The sequence below is a fragment of the Podarcis melisellensis genome (genome assembly GCF_964234715.1).
Source record: "Podarcis melisellensis genome assembly, chromosome: 7".
Lineage (NCBI taxonomy): Eukaryota > Metazoa > Chordata > Lepidosauria > Squamata > Lacertidae > Podarcis > Podarcis melisellensis.
In genome coordinates this window covers 19,985,478-20,005,536 of record NC_138539.1, presented here as the reverse complement: position 1 = coordinate 20,005,536, position 20,059 = coordinate 19,985,478, and the positions used below count along the sequence as shown (strand labels likewise).

Sequence of the window (20,059 nt, the reverse complement as noted above, 5' to 3'; positions counted from 1 at the left end):
ATCTGTCAGCGATTGAGCTCGGGGAGGCGGCCAGGAAACTCTGTGGGCGGGGCTCCGGGCGGTCACGTGGCGCAGGCGAGGCGTGAGGGGAGCCCGGCAAGATGGCGAAGGTCTCGGATATGTACGATGTCACTTGGGAAGGTAACTTGCCGGCCGCCCGGCCGCGGTGTGTGTTGGCTCGGCGGGGGCGAGAAGGGGAGGGCGCGATACGGGCAGACCCAGGGTGAGGTGTGGGCGCAGCGACAGCGGCTCTGGGGCGGGGGAGAGGCGCCCGCCGCTTCGGAAGGATAGCCGAGGCCTTGCTAGCGCCTCCCCTCGCCAGGCGAAAAAGCCTCAGCAACTTCACCGTCTCTCCCCCCCCCCCGCACAGTTGGTCGGGGAGTCCTTTAGGTGGTATTCTCGAAGCTGATCTACGCACAGAATTAACCCCATCATGGCTTGCGGGGCTGCTTACCTGGTGGGATTTGCTTCCGAGTAGGAACGTGGGTGGCGTTGTGGGTTAAAGCACAGAGCCTAGGACTTTACGATCATAAGGTCTGCGGTTCGAATCCCCGCGAATCTCATCTCATTTCTCCTTTGAATTTACAAGGTCTTTAGCTCCAGTCTGCAATATGGGGATGATACTTTTAAGGATTACAGTAAGATAATGTGTACAAGGTGTTTTGAAAAGTGCTATTTAGGTGACAATGATTCCTAAGTGGTTCAACAATGGATAAAGTTGTGAAAGAAGTGTATGCAGCCTCTTGATAGAGTTTCAATGAGAGGCTAAATAAAAGTAAGTTGTTATTGTTGTTACGTATATGATATATTACATTGGATGCCACACTGAATACAATAAGCCGACAATTTATGCAGGATGGTGCTGTGGGTTAAACCACAAAGCCTAGGACTTGCCGATCAGAAGGTCGGCGGTTCGAATCCCCGTGACGGGGTGAGCTCCCGCTCCTCGGTCCCTGCTCCTGCCAACCTAGCAGTTTGAAAGCACGTCAAAGTGCAAGTAGATAAATAGGTACCGCTCTGGCGGGAAGGTAAATGGAGTTTCCGTGCGCTGCTCTGGTTCGTCAGAAGCGGCTTAGTTATGCTGGCCACATGACCCGGAAGCTGTACGCCAGCTCCCTCGGCCAATAAAGCGAGATGAGCGCCGCAACCCCAGAGTCGGCCATGACTGGACCTAATGGTCAGGGGTCCCTTTACCTTTACCTTACTAGGAACGTAGTGAACGGTGATCTCAATGAGTTTACAGCCTTCCTTTTTCACCTGTCCTGTCGTGGTCACAGTTTTTCACCTGTCCTGTCGTGGTCACAGCGAACACAAGGACAGATTTAACTTCCCCCCCCCTAGCATGAGTGTAGCCAGGATTTATGTTAGGCGGACAGAATGCTCCCCTGTCACCATCCTCTGCCTGGCTCTGTAGCAGATTCGGAATGAAATGTCTTGACAACAGTTGTTTTAAATTACATTCTTTTGACCCCAAGTTCTCAGAAATATCTGTCATAATTTTTCTACAATGTATACTTTTAGTTAAGTGTTTTTTATTTATTTACTTGATTCGGGAGGCAGCTGCCCCCCTGGCTACATATACCCCTAGTCCTGTTTATCAGTGAGTTGAGATTTTTTTTCTTCATTAAACTCACATTGGAGATTGAGGGTGCAGAGCTTGGGGGGCGAAGGTGGAGACTCTTCCCCCATCTTCCTTCAGGACACTCATCTTAAAATTATCTCCTCTGAAAAGCCATTTCCTTTCATCCTTCTTCCTAACTAAAGATTGATAAATCTACACCACTTCATTGGCTGTTGGCCTCCCCCCCACTGTTAAAATTTGGGATTGTATGCTCTTTGGGGCAGGGAACTTTCGCGCTGGGGGTCAGAGAGAAGATAATGAAACTTTGTAAAATGCCAGGTGCAGTGATGGGGCTTTATAAGTAATGTATTAGCAAGGGCCTGTGAGCAGCAGCTGAATAAATCCAAAGACATGGAGATGGTTGTATCATTCAGTTGTTGGCCACTGCCTTGAACATCACTGGTTGGGTCGCAGGTTTAACTTAATAACTAATAAGTTAAAAGTATAGCTCTGTTGTAGGTATTTCTTTTAGATCCAGGTCCTTCTGTATGATGGATGTGTATATGTACTTTAATAAACTGAATAGAGTGAAAGATTATGAGTCACTGGGGTAGGGCTTATAAACTTAATAGTGTTTAGCTTATTTTTTGTTGCTATTTTGTTAATATTGTTTTATAGATTATAAATGCCTTTTTGATTTGGTAATCATATAATATGACTTAACAAAGGACTTGTGATACTCTGTTCTATTATTGCAATTCGTTTCTTGTAAACCACTTTGGGATTCATTTGGATGGAAAGTAGCATAGAAATGCAAGAAATAAAATCAAAACCAAATCAAGTAATCATAGTAATATAATGCATTACTATGCAATAGAGGAGTTCATTACAGAGTACTGCCTGTTTGAAGAGCTTTACAGTGCTTCATGACCAATATATTTGCTTCCATATTGCAGTTGAGGGCTTGAGGCTTGGACAAAAGTAGATTGCCAAGGCCAACACAAACCTGGGTTTTCCTGTTTTTCAGCTCGTACTTTCAGCTGCTACATTCCATGAGTCGTAAGCATATACATCTATAAAAAAGCAATGAGGTTGTGGTCAGTCTTAAGATTCTTGCAGATTCATCTTGTGCATATTTACTTGGAAGAAAGATCCACTCGGTTCCAATTAAGGGCATGCGGGATTGCAGTTCTAATTTGTTGCTTTCTTTGTGGCTTCTGAAATCTTTCTTATGCTTGTATATAGTTCTTACTTGAGTGTTAAGTAAGAATTCAGACTACAGCAGGGTTTTCCAAAGTGTGGTCTGTGGACCACCAGTAGTCCACAAGCTTCATTCAGGTTGTCTGTGGCATGTCCGCATTAAATATTTATAATGATTTTAATTGTGTTTTTATTGCCTTTTATTTCTTGTATTGTGTTTTATTGTATTACAATTTAAATTTCTTAGATAAAAATGCAATTAAAAATTATACAGCATCCAACAGAATGCATTACAGTTGCTACTACAGGCAGAATAATCATTAAGTAGTTCAACAAGATTTAACTAGATTTATTTATTAATATGCATACTTATCTACTTCATAATGGAAACCTAATCATATCTGCTTTCAAAGAAGTAGAAATAAAAAGCAGAAGATTATTGCCATCCATTTTCCTCAGACTGGCAGTATTTAAATGAACCAGCGTGGTGTAGTGGTTAAGAGTGGTGGACTCGTAATCTGGTGAACTGGGTTCGCATCCCCGCTCCTCCACATGCACCTTGGGCTAGTCACACTTCTCTGAAGTCTCTCAGCCTCACTCACCTCACAGAGTGTTTGTTGTGGGGGAGGAAGGGAAAGGAGATTGTTAGCCGCTTTGAGACTCCTTAAGGGGAGTGAAAGGGGGGTATCAAGTCCAAACCCACCCACCCACCCACCCTCCCTTCCTTCCTTCCTTCCTTCCTTCCTTCCTTCCTTCCTTCCTTCCTTTGGGATTTATTTTTTAAAATGTATTTTATAACTTGTCCAGTATCGCAGTACAGTCGTACCTTGGATCCTGAATGCCTTGTGAGTCAAACGTTTGGTTTGCGAAGGTTCTTTGGAACCTGAATGTCCAACACGGCTTCTGATTGCCTGCAAGAGCTTCCTACAGCCAATTGGAAGCCACACCTTGGTTTCCGAACGTTTTGGAAGCCAAGTGGACTTCTGGAACAGAATCCGTTCGACTTCCGAGGTGCCACTGCAGTGTCATGTATTACTAGCATTACTTGTTATTGTAATTCCGTATTGTGAAACCATAGAGTATGGAGGATCAAAAGACTAAACAGGTTAATCCCTAGAGGCAGATCACCCAACTGCCAGCTCCCTATCTAAACAGCATCTATTGATAAGATACTTGAGCAGTGGGGGTAATATTTCCATATGCTTGTTTCCCATGTTGGTAACCTCCGTAGGAAGCAGTTGTGTGGGTTGGGCAGAGGTAATTCCTCCTGCATTGGTTTTTCCAGGCCCCTAAAATGTGGCAATATTGATGTTGTATTATTATTTATTAAATTTCTAAACCACCATTCATTTGACGATCACAGGGCAGTTTAAAATATAAAAATGCAAAAATACATAACATAATAACAAACAAAAACAATACCTCCCCCAGTTTAAAATGCCATCGATAGTTTAATTAACCAGTTTATAGTAGGCCCACAACTTATACACATTTAACTTGTGCACATTCAGCTTTACACACATGGCAAAAATTAACATTAATAAAAAGGGGCAGAAAGGGGGTGGGGTTCTGGGGGAAATGGTCTTGGCAATCCCACCTGCCATTGAACCCGTTGAGTTTTGACTGTACGTGATTCTGGGTTTAAGGTGTGATCCCTGGAAAGTAACCCCCACGTAATTTGCAGGTTTACTGTAGTTCAGGGAACAGTCACTTTCATAAAACTAGTTTCTCTTGTTCATAAAATAAACTGTGAATGGAGATTTTGTAATAGTTTCAAATATAATGTTGACACTCAGAAATGCATGCAGTTGATGCTCTGTAGGTTATCCAGAATTGCCAAGGAACTTCAACCCATCTGTGCATGCTTGAGATAATACCAGGCCTGCTTATATAGTCAGTGTTAATCAAAGCCTCTGTTCATTTGCTTTCCAGTCATTAAATATTTCACATATGAGTTCTGTAAGAACTCTTGAGCGGTTGCTGTCTGGACCCAGTGAATTGTCCATTTTTAACATGTCATTAAGGCCTAAAACTCTCTCACCACTATTTGCCTCCATTCCTCAGACTCCCTTCCTGAAAAGGTTTGTTTAGGCACAGAGATCTGCCTTACGCCATTCACTGTGAAGATGGATGCAAATAATTCATTCAATTTCTCTGCAGTATCCTCTTCTTCTAGCACACCTTTGACTCCCTTGGTGTCCAGAGGTCCAACCATTTCCCTATCTGGTTTCCTGCTTCTAATGTACTTAAAGATTTTATTCTTGATGGTTTTTAGCAGTGCACTCATTTGTTTTTCATCCCTTATCGTCTGCTTGTATTTATTTTGCCTAAGTTTGTCTTCCTTTTTGTTTTCCTTATTTGAGCAAGACTTCCACTTTCTGAAGGAAGCTTTCTTGCCCCTCCAGTTGATTCCATGATCAACTTTTTTAGGGCACATTCTGTACAAGTCTAATTGAAGTCATTATTACAGTGCTTCTTCCCTTGCATGTCTCTTTACTTTTATTCTTCATCTTAATTAAACGGGAGGAGGATGTGGCATGTGGAAAGTCCTGAGGACCAGATAGAGCAGCCTGGATGAAATATATGCAACGTTTTTTCTTTCTTTTAGAGAGTTGGAAACAATATTCAGATTGTAGCCTATGAAAGTATAGGAAAAGATATACAGAATTTGACACAGTGTACAGAAATTATTTGTGAGAATTTCTTGAGTCATTCAGTGGCCTGATAGGCATGTAATGACAAGACAGAATTATTAGTATTCATTTCATTTCTCTGCTGCTTTATATTTTTAAGAAAAAACATATTAGAACATCAAATAAAACAGTCCAGAAGAAAACATTACCAAAGAAAGACAAATAAAGTATAGTACATTCAAAGCAACATAATTAGCTGGAAACTAAAATATTATCTTGATGCTTTCAAAATAAAACATTACCAAAGCAAGTACCAAATGCAAAATGCAAAATTTGTAAAATGCAAATATTAAATATCATAACTAAGAATAAAGTATTATCATAAGCATAGAACATATCTGCTGCTGTTGCTACCAGTCCTGCCAATGGTAGTTCATAGCGGGCCTTGGTTGTGGAAGCACAGGCTCAGTGACCTGGGTCTGCCCTAAGAGACAGCCAAGATGTTCCCTGGTCTCTTCAGCATCCACAACTTTTGTAGCTGGAGTCAGTCAGGGTCCCATCCTCCCAGGCCCTTCCAGGAGTTACTGCCAAGAATTATGCAAACTATGGTTTACCAGAAGTGAGGAAGCATCCTGGTGCACACTGCTAACATTGCACCCGTCCCCTCCTCCATTTACCACACTATGAGGAAATAAACTAGAGCGCTAGCAAGCCATTACTTGCAAACCAGGGCAGTAGATTTGAAACTTAATTCCACAACTTGTTTTCAAGTTTAAATTTGGCTGACCAAATTTAATTTAAGATGGTGGGCCACTACCACCGTCGTGACAAGCTGAAAGTTGATATTGTTTCCCTACAGAAATCATCAGGCTGCAGCACTAGAGTGCAATTTCTGCATGGTCACTTGGGAGTGATCCTTCTAAATAAACATGTACAGGGCTGAGACTGTCGGACATTTAATGTGCTTGTTTTCTTATATTAAGTGATCAAATGACAAAACATGGCCTGTCTCATATTTTTCCATCACTAGATACCCTATACTTTAATATTCAGTCATTATTACATTTGAGAGATATAATGGCATGGAGGCTTTAGTAGTGGCTGAGTAAATTCATGGAGGAAACTTCCATTAATTTGTGTATGTTTGGACTGTCACTCCTTGCACTACATTTGAGATTCAATCGCATTCTTTCTGTCCAATCTTTTAATTTCCAGAGGTTGTCTTGAGTCAGGAACCATTTAGTTTTCACTCAGGCACATGAAATGTAACTCTGTGGTGGTTTTGGTTGTCTTTTAAAATAAAATTTTGCACAGTCCTATTTCACCCCTCCTATTTGTGGAAGGAATCATATGTGGGGTGGGAATGGGGTGGACTATAGAAAGAAATCTGTTTGATCTAAAACTTACAGCTTAACTTGTAAATTTTGAAATGACAGGAAGACCAACAACTTCAGTCTTGTCTTTTTCTATTAAAATGTAATTAAAAATATAAGTTGTTGTGCATTTAAGATGTCTGTAATAGGCAGAATAAAAATACTGTACACCAAAACAAACCAAAGGGGTCCCTACTCACACAATGCCTTCTGTTGTCACCTATGGCTTTCTTCATCATGAAAAATTGATCATCTTTCCCTCCCTCCCTCCCTCTCTCTATTTAAGATAAAGGTATGTGTCTGTGCTTGTGTTGCTGACCCCATCTACCTTGCCAAGCACCACTCCTGCCCCCCCCCCGCAAGTGTTAGAAACTGAGATATGAAAACCAGGAGCTGAATGGCGCCTTAAACCTAGGTTATGGGCGCAACATCGGAATATCTAGGCAAACTTTTTTATAACAAGAATACAAAGCTGAAAATGAATGAACTGCAGCTAAAATATTATGTTAATTTTTCACATGGTATAGTCCTTCCCCTGCCCGCCCCCCAATATTTGTAAGAAGATTTGTTCTCCGCTCTTCAGAGAGTAGCTGGAAGTGGGGAGGCAGAAAAAGGTCCTCATTTCCTGCCACTCTGCAGTTTTAATCTGAAAATGGAGGGTTAGGAGGGGAGTGGCGGGTGGCATCAGAGCAAGACTGGGAAGCAGTTCCTGGGGAGCTGCCCTAGTCTATCTGTTCCTCCATGGTTTGTTGGACTATTATGTCTCTCTTCACTTGTCCGTGCCACTAAGGGAGGTCGGCTGGTGAGCTATTGTCACTCCATAGTTCATAGCACCACCTCTCTGTGCTCAAGCAAATCGCAGTGTGGCAACATCCTTATGCAGACAATTTATAAAGGGTGAAAAAAAGGCATCATTGGGCAGGATATAACAGCTTGAATTCATGATGACTTTCAGGTCCACCTTGATTGATTGATTATATCACTTGAGTTTGAAGTGGATTTTTATGTCTGCTGCCAGTGCTTTTTGCAGTCTAGCTTTCTGTGTTCTTGACAATTATTTAATCAGAAACTGCTTTTTTCTGTGTGATTTTGGATGCTTTGAAAGCATGATTAATAAGGATTTAAAACTTCCCCATTGGTCTTCCTCATAATAGAAGATGATGTAATGTTCATGAAGTGTAATGACTACCCTATTTAAAGAAATAGTTAAAAGTGTACATAAATGTTGCCATATTAATTTTAGATATAATTTTAATTTTTCACATACTCCCTCAGACCATGCTTTTATATTAGTTTAGGGAATAGTAGTGAAAATATCTATGTACATTGCTATTCCAATTTTATAATTCTTACTGAAATAGAAAGCAACCAATGGCCTTGGAATAATCTGTAGTTTATAGGAATAATGAAAACAATCCAAGAGTTCCCAGATGAGGCAATAGAAGAAAACGATCTGCTTCGTAGCTAACACAATGAAGCAATAATAGTATATACTCATTTTGAGATGAAACTTATTCCTACTTCTCTTCAAGACTCAAAGCATGTTCAGTTATATGTTTGCATTGGGAAATATTACCCAAAGCAAGTACAAATCTTTCATAGAGGCAGCAGGCAAGTTGAAGGAGTAATAATCATAAATGTGCATTATGACAAAAATAATAAAATGAAACAGAACTTGACAGGTTCAACTCCATTATGCATTAAGCCTGAAATTCAGCATTTTGTACTGCATTATGTTTCTGGCATCCATAAAGGCAGCAACACAATAAACACTGAGCATCCACATGCTGTAAATATGATCAGTTACCCCATTGCTGAAAGATATTGAATAGCAAGAGGAGAAAATTTTGACTTTAGACATTGGCCCGTTTCATCCATCATGGTACTCCAAGCTATGGTTTAACATGAACAAGCAGGCAAGGTTGGTGAACACTGCTCAGATCTCGCCTGCCCCATTTCTCCCTATCCCAAGTCAGGAAGAAACAAATTAGTGTTGGCTTAGTGCTACATGTGAACCACCACTTATGGTGTGTTTGTCTCCAAATAAACCATGAGAGGAATCCAACATTTCTTTTTGTTTGGGTTTGTTTTCTCCTGGCTTCAGAAAGGGAAGAGTGTGGCTTGTGTGATTTGAGCAACCTGCGCACACTTATTCATAGACACAGCTTGGCTTACAACACAAGACACAGCTTGGCTTACAACACAAGAATGGGCCATCTTTACACGTCTTTAGCTGCCAGGCAAAAACATTTCTCATTACCCAGGCCTTCAGCCACTATGGCCTGTTAAATGTGTATGGGGGCTGTATTGCGATAATTTTATTATTACGCTGAGTATTATGTTTTTAATATTAAGTTGCGTAAATCATGTTCTTGGATAAAGTGCAGTATATAAATTGAACAAATAACTGAAATAAATAAATGGCTTGCAAACTGAGATTTTCTGTACAACCAGCTCAAAATTACTGGGGGGGGGGGGAGGCCATTACCTGGCTGTAGGCAGGTGCACATCAGTTCATTGAGAACCACACTTTCAGCTTTAGTAAGAACAATTTCTCATTAAATAACCTTCATGATCTTCCTAGAATTATAATTACATCAATTGCCTTGAATGATTGGAAAGGAAGCAGGTACCAGACTTGGTCCAGGCATGTTTTTGTTTCCATGCTACTCTTTCTGGCCAGGTGCCTAATATGATGACCACTTGCAGGCAGACAGTGTTTTGTCTCTGCATAGAGATAAGATTCTCAGCCTCTAAGTGTGCTGTGTATTGCCTCTCACATTTTGCACTTTTGAATGCTACTGATCAGTATTAAAAGGTAATGGAAGATGTGCTTGGGAGATCATGTTGTGCTGGTTTTTCACTGTATAAGGCATAAGACTCGTTAGCTAATACCTGTAAACCTAAAAGTCTCAATGTTTATTTCATTTTCCACAAGCATAATTTCAAAGCTAGAAACATTAAGTTACTAAAACAATTATTATCAAACAGAAAATGTATATACCAATTCTTTTCAGAAATCTTGATTAGGAATTGTCATTCCACTGTTTCATTTTTGTTTTTTGTTTTTCAGAGATGCGAGATAAAATGAGGAAATGGAGGGAAGAGAACTATCGGAACAGTGAGCAGATAGTGGAAGTTGGAGAAGAATTAATTCATGAATATGCAGCTAAGCTTGGCGATGACAGTAGGTCAAAGCTGTTTCACGTCTCTTGCCGTCTTTATTCTGTGCAGCTGCTTTTATTATTACCTGATTGATTCTCCTATTACACCCTCAATATTATTTTTCTTTTACTTCACTTTTCTTGTGCATGCTGATGTATGGTACGCCCATAAAGCTCAACATCTGCCAGTTTTCCTGACTCTTGATCTGCTTTCCAACTTAAGGGTGTGGGCAGGGAGATATATACCTAATCGGATGTATAGCCTGGCCCGCTAGTCATGCAAATACATTTGAGAGAACCCTTGGCCCAAGCATCCTTGGCCAAATTTCACTCATTGGTTGTCTTCACTCGTTTGAAGGATGGCTAAGTTTTGAAATGGAGACAGAAGGTTATTCCTGAAATTTAACCATAACTTCAGCTACGTGGAATCAATATAAGAGTTCCTTTTATTATAGCGTTGGGCATGAGAGTCTAGGGCGTGCCTGGATTTTCATTATATACAATAGCTCTACATCATTTGGGGGGATCGTAAGTGCACAATACTAATTCTCCCCAGACAGAAACTTGGCACAGAGCATTTTATACCAGAAGGGAATTGTTTAAAAAGAAAGTCACAATAATGCAATACCTCTTTTTATATAAGCACAGGATAAAGCATCGGAGTGTTTTATGGCAAGAAAACTGTATAAAGTTGACCAAGGCTCTTATGTAGGCAGGAAGGGAATAAGTATCAGTGATTTGTTTTTAATGAGCTCATTCTACTTTCTCTTTCTTTCCTTTCTATAACTTAGTTAACCTAATTCAGACAGTATGAGCAGTTCATTTTTGGCAAAGGTCTCAAAGATCAGAACGGGTGTACCCTTCTTTATTTAATTTTAGGAAGTTTTGGTCTCAGTAACACTGACATTATACAAAGAGAGAGAGGGGAGCAATATTTCTGAAATGGGTTCATTTCTTAGAACACTCGATCAGAGGTCTTTCAGTTTGGGATGTTATCATAAGATGTTACTAATATATCTCATAACGATGAGCATTAGAATTTTTTTTTCAGAGAACAACTTAGTGGGGAAATTCTGTCCATTCAGATGTTTTTGGACTACAATGCCCATTAGCTCTAGCAACCATGGCCAATGGCCAAGGATGGTGAGAGTTGTAGTTTAGCAACATCTGGAGGGCCAAAGGTTCCCCAAACCTGGCTTCAGTATACACCTGAAAGTTGCAAATAATAGCAAAGCACAGTCACTTTCTTACTTGGTTTCGAGATTTGAAATTTGAAGTGCCCAGGAAAACAGGCCTGCATATGTTGTCTCCCGAGTTTAATGTAAACTCTGTGGGTGATAGAAAGGGCAGTGATCTCAACAGGGAAGTTGAGTGTGCTGTTTTTCATCGCCTTTCACTTAGTAATTTTATAAATGAAACATATTTACTTCACTCGTTTTGTGTTTTCGGAGAATCACTGACAACAGTAGATTCCCTAATTAATAGTGTTCATATGATGTCTATGAATGAATCCTCCATATGTTCCCTGGTGTCATATCCATTTTTGTTTCCAGAGGCTATGTAGTTTCTATTCTAAGAAGGCAATCTGATTTTAATCAAGAAGGCATAGAACATAATATTCACACATTCACTGAAGTGGTAAAAGCCAAAATCAGAGCGATTGTTGTGTTGTCTGGGGAAAGTAGATTTTCATTGAGGGGCAATCTGTACCCTCCCAAACCTTTAGTTTTTACACAGAACAATTCTATGTGTGTATCACAGAAATTTGTACACTTGTCTATTTCATGTGCATGCCTTTCCTCTTGAATGCCAAATGCTCTCAGTATAGTAGGGTAGTTTTATTTATTATTGTTCATTGTCACTTACAAGAGAGCATTATATGACAGTATAATGTACAGCTTAAGTCAACATGATACACTTTATTCATACAACCGTTCACCCAGTCTCACTCGCCACCCTCATCAGGCATAAATGCAAAACTCAGTTTAAACATATGTACCCACCATAGTGCTGTATCTCCTTTACATTTCCCCCCGCTTTGTGCCACCACTGTCAAAATTGGAGATATCTCTGGGAGCTACAAAAAATTGCTTGGGGTCCTGATCCAGCTCTCACGCCAGGGTTTAGCCATAATAATAATAATAATAATAATTTATTATTTATACCCCGCCTATCTGGCTGGGTTTCCCCAGCCACTCTGGGCGGCTTCCAACAAAACGCTAAAATACAACATTTATGCCATCCCTTACATAAAGGAAAAAATGGAGAAGAACAGAACACCAGAATTGGTGAAAGTGTCCGCTAAAACTGTTGTTCTGCTAAACCCCCAAACCAAAGTGCTTTTTAAAATTGGGGGAGCTGTGAATCATTTCCATAGTTGGTTTGTTATCATAAATAGCTATTCTGGTGTAGTAATATTGCATTGTAGTATGGAACACACTACAAAAATGCTTGCGCAGCATAAGTGAACACTATAGCTTTTAAAAGTGTTGAGTAGCACATACTAATTTTGAGCACTAATTATGACAGGTCCATGTTTCTATAAAAAACAAAAGAATGTAATTGGTTTTAGGTGTTTTGAAAAACATACTACCTCATTTCATATGACTGATGTATTTTGGTGTGTTTTCTAGTCTGGATAATATATGAGCAAGTGATGATTGCTGCATTGGACTGCAGTCGGGATGACTTGGCACTGGTAAGTAGTCCAGCTGACCTCTGCTGCAAATGTAATGGCTTGGAACACTGCTTACCGCAAAGGATTCTCCCATTCTCTCCTCCTTCCTGTGGCTCCCTATGTCCCCTGAAAAGCTGCTCCTGAAGCTTGAGATACCCTTTGGAATGGCATGGTGTGTAACATAGAGGGCTGCAGCAAGAGAGGGAATTGGTGAAATCTGGAGAGGCTGCCTTGAGTGAGAGGAAGCTCCTTTTTAATTTACACAATGTGAAACTTTTCCGGGTAATTTTGTGGAGGTGCAAATAGGTGGTTCTAGATGGTCAGTTTATAGCACAATGTGCTTTTGGGGAGCTAGACAATCTCTCCCCACCCCCAGTGATTTTGTATTGCATTTGTCCAGCACTCTACTGCAAAATTCTGTTGCAATTCTTTTGTTGTCTTGTGAAGTTCTAAAAAGTTTTGTGTTCTTCAAAGATTAAGAGCTCCTCTCACTGTTCCTCATAGGCATGGAGGTGTCTTTAAGAACAGAATGATAGGCTGGTATTCAATGAAATCCTACTTAGAATAGACACGTTGAAATTACTGAACTTAAATTAGTCAGGTCCATTTACTCCTTAGGTTTCTCTCCCCCCCCCCACCACTAAGTTATGGCCTGGCATTTCTGTAGTAAGCTGCTTTTAAAAGTTTGCTAATTTTAATTCTGTGCACTCGTCCTCTTCAGTGCTGGAGTGCATATTTTTCCTATTTATTTTTAAGAAACAACTAACAACTGTCATGTTCCTTCATGACAAATCTAGCTTCCATTTTATACTGCTAAACTATTGCAGTTTAGGTCCTTCAGTGAGGCTAGCATGAACACAAGCATTGTGGGAAAACTAATAATGAGATTTTTTTTTTATTGTGTAGACCCGGAGGCTTGTAGAACCTTAAATGAAATAATGCCTACACCAATATTTTGCTTATAATTATCACAGGTCTTTCAAAAGGACTAAAAATATTTACAGCTACAGTACTTGGTGCCAAAATAATATGTTAGCTGCTATATTGTAAAGAAAATGTTGATACAGAATCTCAGTGTATGTCAACTTTTCAAATGATTGAAAGGTACCTCTCTCAATCTACTGATTTTTTGTGCCATCTACAGTAAATGTTTTGCATGTGGGTTTCATTGCATAGCTGCTACGGAAATGTTTGTATTGTGGAAATCCTTTTCATTTTGGTAAAAAAGGAGACCTACAAACTAGGGAAATTGATACTTTTTCTCTAACCAGCAACTTCTGGTGAAAGAGCCATGTAAATGTTCAAATTATGTATACAGAATTTTCTTGCTGAAAGTTTGTTCCTTAGTTTGGCAGTGGATGTGAGCTCAAGGAAAAGTATAAAGGGAATGTGAGAAAAAGATCATTTATGAATTTTTAAGCTAATTGTAATTTCAAGAATAAGAGAGTTGTTTTTCTTTATCAATACCTTATGAACACAGTTTTGGAACAATTTTATTATATTAGAATATCTCATTCTGATATCTCAAATATGACTGGGTTTGTAGAAAGTGAGATGCAGTTAACATCACTGTTCGTTCAGGAGATCTTGCCAGTATCACCCAATAAAAAGAAAGCCATGATAAAATCATGGAGTTGGAAGGGGCTTGTAAGCCATCTGTTTCACTCCTTCCTTGATGAGAGAAATCCAGAGCTAGAGCAACCTAGCTATCCAACCTTTGCTTGAAGACTTATGGTGGGATAGAGCCCATTCCCTAGGTATGGTTCTACTGCCATAAAACTCTTACTGTTAAGAGTTTCCTAATTTTCAACCAAACTCTGTCCTACAAGCTGTATATAGAGCAAGATGTGGAGAATGATAAGCATGTTTTACAACATAAAGGGGTTTTTTAGAAGGGGGACCCTTTTGTATTGCATCACTTCACCCATGCACTCATATCCTTTCTGTCTTCAGTGGAAACCACTTTTGAAATATTTCAAATAAACTAGGACAGTGTTTTTGTGTATATGTAAACTGAGTTCAAGATGGCCTGAGGTGATAGTAAAAGAAGTAGGTTTAATTTTCTTTGAAACTCACAGTTTAATAAAGTAAAATAGCTTTCTAAATCAAAAGTAGTTGGTCTTCTTGTAATTAGAACCTAGAAATGAACCAAATCAAACAGTCTCTGATTGCTTCAGGGGCAGTGGGTCTGTCCATGATGGAAGGCTGTTTGATCCAGTTGGGACTCTGGCGATTTTCACATACTCACCATAATCCTTGCAGGTCCCATTCTCTCTCACACACTCCTCAAGGGCACAGTGGTTGGGGAAGCCTCACTCTCCGTGTTCTGCTGCTGGAGTCCTCTGCTGGATCAAGGAGCCATCCATCAATAGTGGGTCAGCGTGGGATACAACTCAGTTGACTTCAAGCCACAAAGGGCACTTTGGCTTCCAAGTAATGCCACCAGGTTTAATAGCACCCAAACTATGAATCTGATCTTTTAGGGATAGTGTAACCCCAGAATGAGCATCACTCCCCCCCCCCACTGCAGTTTCAGCTTATTGTCCCCCAACTGGTCCATTGATGATTGCAGGCAGTAATTTAGCACATCTGCAGCTTCATCTGGATATGATAAAATAGATAAATACTGATGACACCTCACTCAGCATCTTCTTTTGATAGTATCAGCACAAAATGGAGTCTTGTGGATCACCATAGTGTGATCTTATACTATGGATAAGAGTAATAATATTTTGGGTACCAACTTCTGGAACTGATTGTCAAGATAGGGACAGAAGCCTGCAGTGCAATTCCTCCAGTTCTGACCCCAGTTGGTTCATCCAGAGGGGATACCATGGTTACTGGTATCAAAGGCTTCTGAGAAGGCCAGGGGAATCAACATGGTTGCATGTTGTGCACTCTCACCTGGAATAACGGTTGCCAAAGGTAGTGTTGTACCAAACCCTAACATGAAATCATATCTAAATAACTTGCTTCATCCAAGAGGCCTTAGAGTTGTGTGACCACCATCCACTGGAGCACCTTATCACAAAAAGGCATATTGGTAACTAGTTGGTATTTGGCACAGTTGTCTTGGTCTAGTGGGCCCTCCTCCAAGAATGATTGCTCAAATTCTTCTTTAACATGCAGCTCACAGCGAATTGCAAACCCCAGGACCCAATCAGCCAGCCGACCCAAACCTGGTTGCTCTTATAAATCAAGATGTGTGAGGATGCAGCCTAGAAAGTTTTGCTGTAAGGGTGCCAGCATAAAGTAGTTATAGTACCTTCAAAATCATCCTTAGTTCTCTGTGGCTTCGCAGGATCAACAAGAATGTTTGAAGGCAGAAAGTTGCATTAAACTTCTATGTTGTGCTGATGATTATCATGTTTTAACATGGTGGTAGTAATGAAGTTATCTGGAATTTTTTAGAACACATAATAAAAATAGATATGAAGAACATTTCCCTTCGTTTTACTGAAGGGTTTCCTAAAGGAACCAACAAACAAATTCACACCTGTTTTTTTTTAAAAAAACACGCTAATAATTGCTGCAGTAGTTTTAAGTTTGAACTTCTGGCCCCAAAGTGTCCTATAAGAAACACAGCATGATGCAAGCACTGTGACTATTTGGTCTCCACACTGAGAAGTTTAAAGTCTTAATGAAAACTTATGATTTTTATTGTTCCACATACTTAGTTGAAAGGACATTCAAAATAGCCATAATTCTGACTAATCTTTTGCCACAGCTGCAGGCACCTGATACCAGAATGGGGTTTGCACTCTTAACTTCCTGACTATGAAACTCAACAAATGTGAGGCTTCTGTTATGAAAAAATAGGTGCCATTGGTTCCAGATGAAGTGTTTTGCAATTTCTATTTGCTATTCATCGTAGTTTTTAGGACTGTTTCTACCACATAATGGCTGTTCATAGCTTGTTGCAGTATCTCTCCCTCCATGCATGACTGTAGTTCACAAATAAAGATCCTTCGTTTGATAGACAGTGGGAAAAGAGCACACCATGAGGTCAAATTCACGGCTGCTTGGGACAGCCACCTGCAATACTTGTGTGTGAAAAGATAGTGTCTCCATTTTCTTTGCCTTAGGTGAAAGTAGGACCTTGTTTGCAGTTGCCTTTAATATTTATTATTCATTTCCTTTCTGGCTGCCCTCCCCCTTATGAGAAAATAGAATAGAAGGGGGGAAAGTAGGAAAGTCTGTCCTGAGTTTGGGCTACCTTAGTTAAATACAATTTGTGCAGGGTCTGAAACCATGCTTCTTAGAATACTCGAATGTGCCCATTTTAGAGCATTGACACAAAATGTATACCAAAGGGGACAATAAGCTAGAGGGGAATATCCAACATGACACCTTCTAGATGTTGTTGGACTTCGCTTCCCTTCATCACTGACCATTTGCTGTGTTGGCTGGGGCTGATAGGAGTTGGGAGTTCCAACATTAAACAGAGTATCACAATTGCTACCCCTAGAGTTGATTTGCAAGGAACACTTCCTTCTTTGTTATTACTAAAATTTTGATACACGTTCTTGTTAACCTTTATTGGCTATTGCCTTCTATCACCTTCCTTTGATACATCATGATTGCTTCATCACTGTTCAAAACAGTAATAAACTGTTCAAAAGTCACTTTCTAGGTTGTAGATTTAGTCAATTAAGGGCTTAACTTATCTGAATTGCATAACTCTCCACAGGAGTGCAAATTGCATTATGTGGTTGAAGCTCAAAAGAATTACCTTGTTTATAAATTGTAGGGTTGTTTGGGAGTGGGGTGTCTTTTTTTTTTTAAACTGACTACAGGATATTTTTGTAGCATGAAACCTGGGTTCTGTCTATGTGTCCTGGTATCTCTCAAAACATTGCTGAAGAAGTGTTGATATGGTACTTTAGTGTTGTGTTAAGCGAGACTGCTGCCAAATGAGCTTCTCAGTTACTGTTCTCAAATAAACATCACTCAGATTTTGGTTTCCAACTTGAAAGAAAACTGTGTTTTTTACCTCCCCCCTTTTCTTTGTGTTATTCTTAAAAATACAGTTTTGTCTTCAAGAGCTAAGACGGCAATTCCCTGGGAGCCATAGAGTTAAGCGGTTAACAGGCATGAGATTTGAAGCCATGGAGAGGTAACTAAATTTAAAAAAATCTTTTCCAGACACTGCATTTAAAAAAAATCTGCCACAATCAACATTTCTGTGAAGGGAGTAAATTCTGTGCACATGGAGATAGGATTGTCACTTGTATACAAATAAACTTTAGCATGGAAATATTTTAGAGAATTTGATATAGTTGTTACATAAGATACTTTTAAAAATTGCTGTACATATTTTCTAAAATGTATTAACTACCTTAGACTACAATAACACAGTCACTTTCTTTCAGTGGTGTTCCTTCTTCATAAGATAATTTGATCTACTCCAGTGTAGATTTGGAATATTGGGGATTCTTTCTAAATAAGTCTCTCTACTTTAGATTTTAGAGAAAAGGTTGGAAGCAGACATTTCTGATAGTGAAATAAATGGGACACTAAAGGGACTCTTAGCTCCACATAGTTATAATCATAAACAGGTCCTCAGAATTTTAAATCTGCTGCCCAGATTTGGGCCACAAAATTCATTAAAATGTTTCTGGCGATGACAGTGGTATGTGTGAGAAACACAAGCTTGATAAAGGTGGGGTGTGTGAGAGAAGTTGAGACCTCTTAAAGTCATTTTTTAATTGTTGTTGGCATCTGTCTGGCCTGAGAAACCATAGAGGGCATCTCTGGGAGCGAAGTCAAGTTGCTGGAAAATCACAGCGCCTGCTGTGGCTGCAGATAGCAGTAACTGCTGCCTCTCACATTGTTTTTGCTACTTTCGCAGCACCGCAGTTACCTCTCTGGGGGGTGCAAGCCTGGGCAGTGTGTATGGAGGTCCTGGGCTGCCCGGACAACAAGACTCTTTTCTTGGCTTCGTTTATGTTTTCCAAAGGAAAGCAAGCAATACATTTGGCTCCAACTTGGCTGCAGGAGTTGATGGAAGCAGGCCATACAAGATGCCACCCAACCGTCTTAGGGACTCCACTCCCGATTTGTGTAGGGTTTACTCTTTAGGCTTTTCTTCTCCCAAAGATGTCCCACAAGGCATCAGGTAGCATTCCCATCAGGAAATGTAAATTTTATGTACTGGAGGTAAAATAGAATCTAAGCATTTGACATGGCTGCCTGCTTTTCTGCAAGCTGGAGTTCCCCTTGCCCCAGTGTTGTCTTTAATACTGGGTCTGGAATATGGCAAGGGAAAGCATTTGAAAATGTGACATATGTTTCAAGGCTGTTCTTTGAAGAGATTATCGGTACAAGAGAGAATATTCTGGTGATGAAGAAGAGAAGCCATGCTTCAGGGACAGAGTGGGCCAGAATCAACTTATTTGTTCTGCTAGCAGAAACCAGAGCAAGGACTCCCATGAGTGTAACAGGGCTTTCTTAGCTCTCCTCCCCAGTCGTCTTATCACTATATTGAATTCCACCCAAAGTTTCAGTTTAAATTATTGCCATCTTTGTGAGAAGGGCTTTCTAAATTTTGCAGAGTGACTGCTAATCAGAGTATATAGTACTGACTGAGTGGATCCTTTGTGTGATCCAGAATCTTGAAGCTCTTGTCTTTGTTGTCTTGGCCAGAAAGTAAAGCTGATGATAAAAGTATATTTTTATTTATTTTTAAGATTCATAGCCCATTACTTTGAAATCAAATGATCAAGAGAGCTTAGAACAGTTTTTCAGTAATGGAAAACAATAAACAAACCCACCCATGGGGTTACATCATCATTATCATTTTAGTTGTATCCTGCCTTCCCATAGTTAAAAACCATGCTGAAGGCAGTTTACAGCATGAAAGGATTTACATAATTATAAATATAACAAAAGTAATCACAAACAATACAGAAAACACATTGAAAAGTACAACCAAATTTGAACACAATGAAGTAAGGTGTTGAACAGAGTTTACCATCCAGGTTGAATCACGTGCAATGATTCGCACATGCAGAGGGGTGAGTTTTGAATCTTGAATATATTTCCATTCAGTTTAATGGAACCTGGTGTGCACCAGTTGTGTCCCTGTGCGTCTTTTGCTGGGTTGGGGTGCTAGGCTCTATATGGAGTTCCTAGAGCTCTGATGAATTAAGCTGCAAATATTTTGTTTGTGCCTTATAACAGGTATGATGATGCAATCCAGCTATATGACAGGATTTTACAAGAAGATTCAACTAATACTGTAAGTTGAACAGATAAATGACATTTGAGTTGCATACTTCCTGCCAGTACTGTTGAACTTCCTGGGTTAAAATTTTTGAAGTGGGAAAGATCTGAATTTAATATATTTCTTTGATAGTGTACTGAGTTTATATCAATGTTTCTCACCTATACCAATATATGTAGCACATTTCAGAAGGCAAATTAAAGAACAACAACAGTTCAGTGTATTA

The 20,059-nt window shown here is 39.8% G+C and overlaps 1 protein-coding gene across 2 annotated transcripts in view; it reads left to right on the top strand.

The window, feature by feature from the left end:
* Positions 1 to 31: 31 nt before the first annotated feature.
* The window catches only part of EMC2 (ER membrane protein complex subunit 2), a 40,109-nt gene continuing 20,081 nt past the window's right edge, over positions 32 to 20,059 (top strand). The window contains exons 1-5 of one of the 2 annotated variants that reach the window (XM_081918991.1): positions 32 to 141; positions 9,841 to 9,954; positions 12,565 to 12,629; positions 17,639 to 17,724; positions 19,791 to 19,848. In XM_081918991.1, the coding sequence (XP_081775117.1) occupies positions 102 to 141; positions 9,841 to 9,954; positions 12,565 to 12,629; positions 17,639 to 17,724; positions 19,791 to 19,848 (363 nt within the window). In that variant the 5' untranslated portion in view covers positions 32 to 101. Of the gene's footprint in view, positions 142 to 2,598; positions 2,621 to 9,840; positions 9,955 to 12,564; positions 12,630 to 17,638; positions 17,725 to 19,790; positions 19,849 to 20,059 lie in introns of those variants that run through there. The other variant, XM_081918992.1, reaches the window with a different exon arrangement.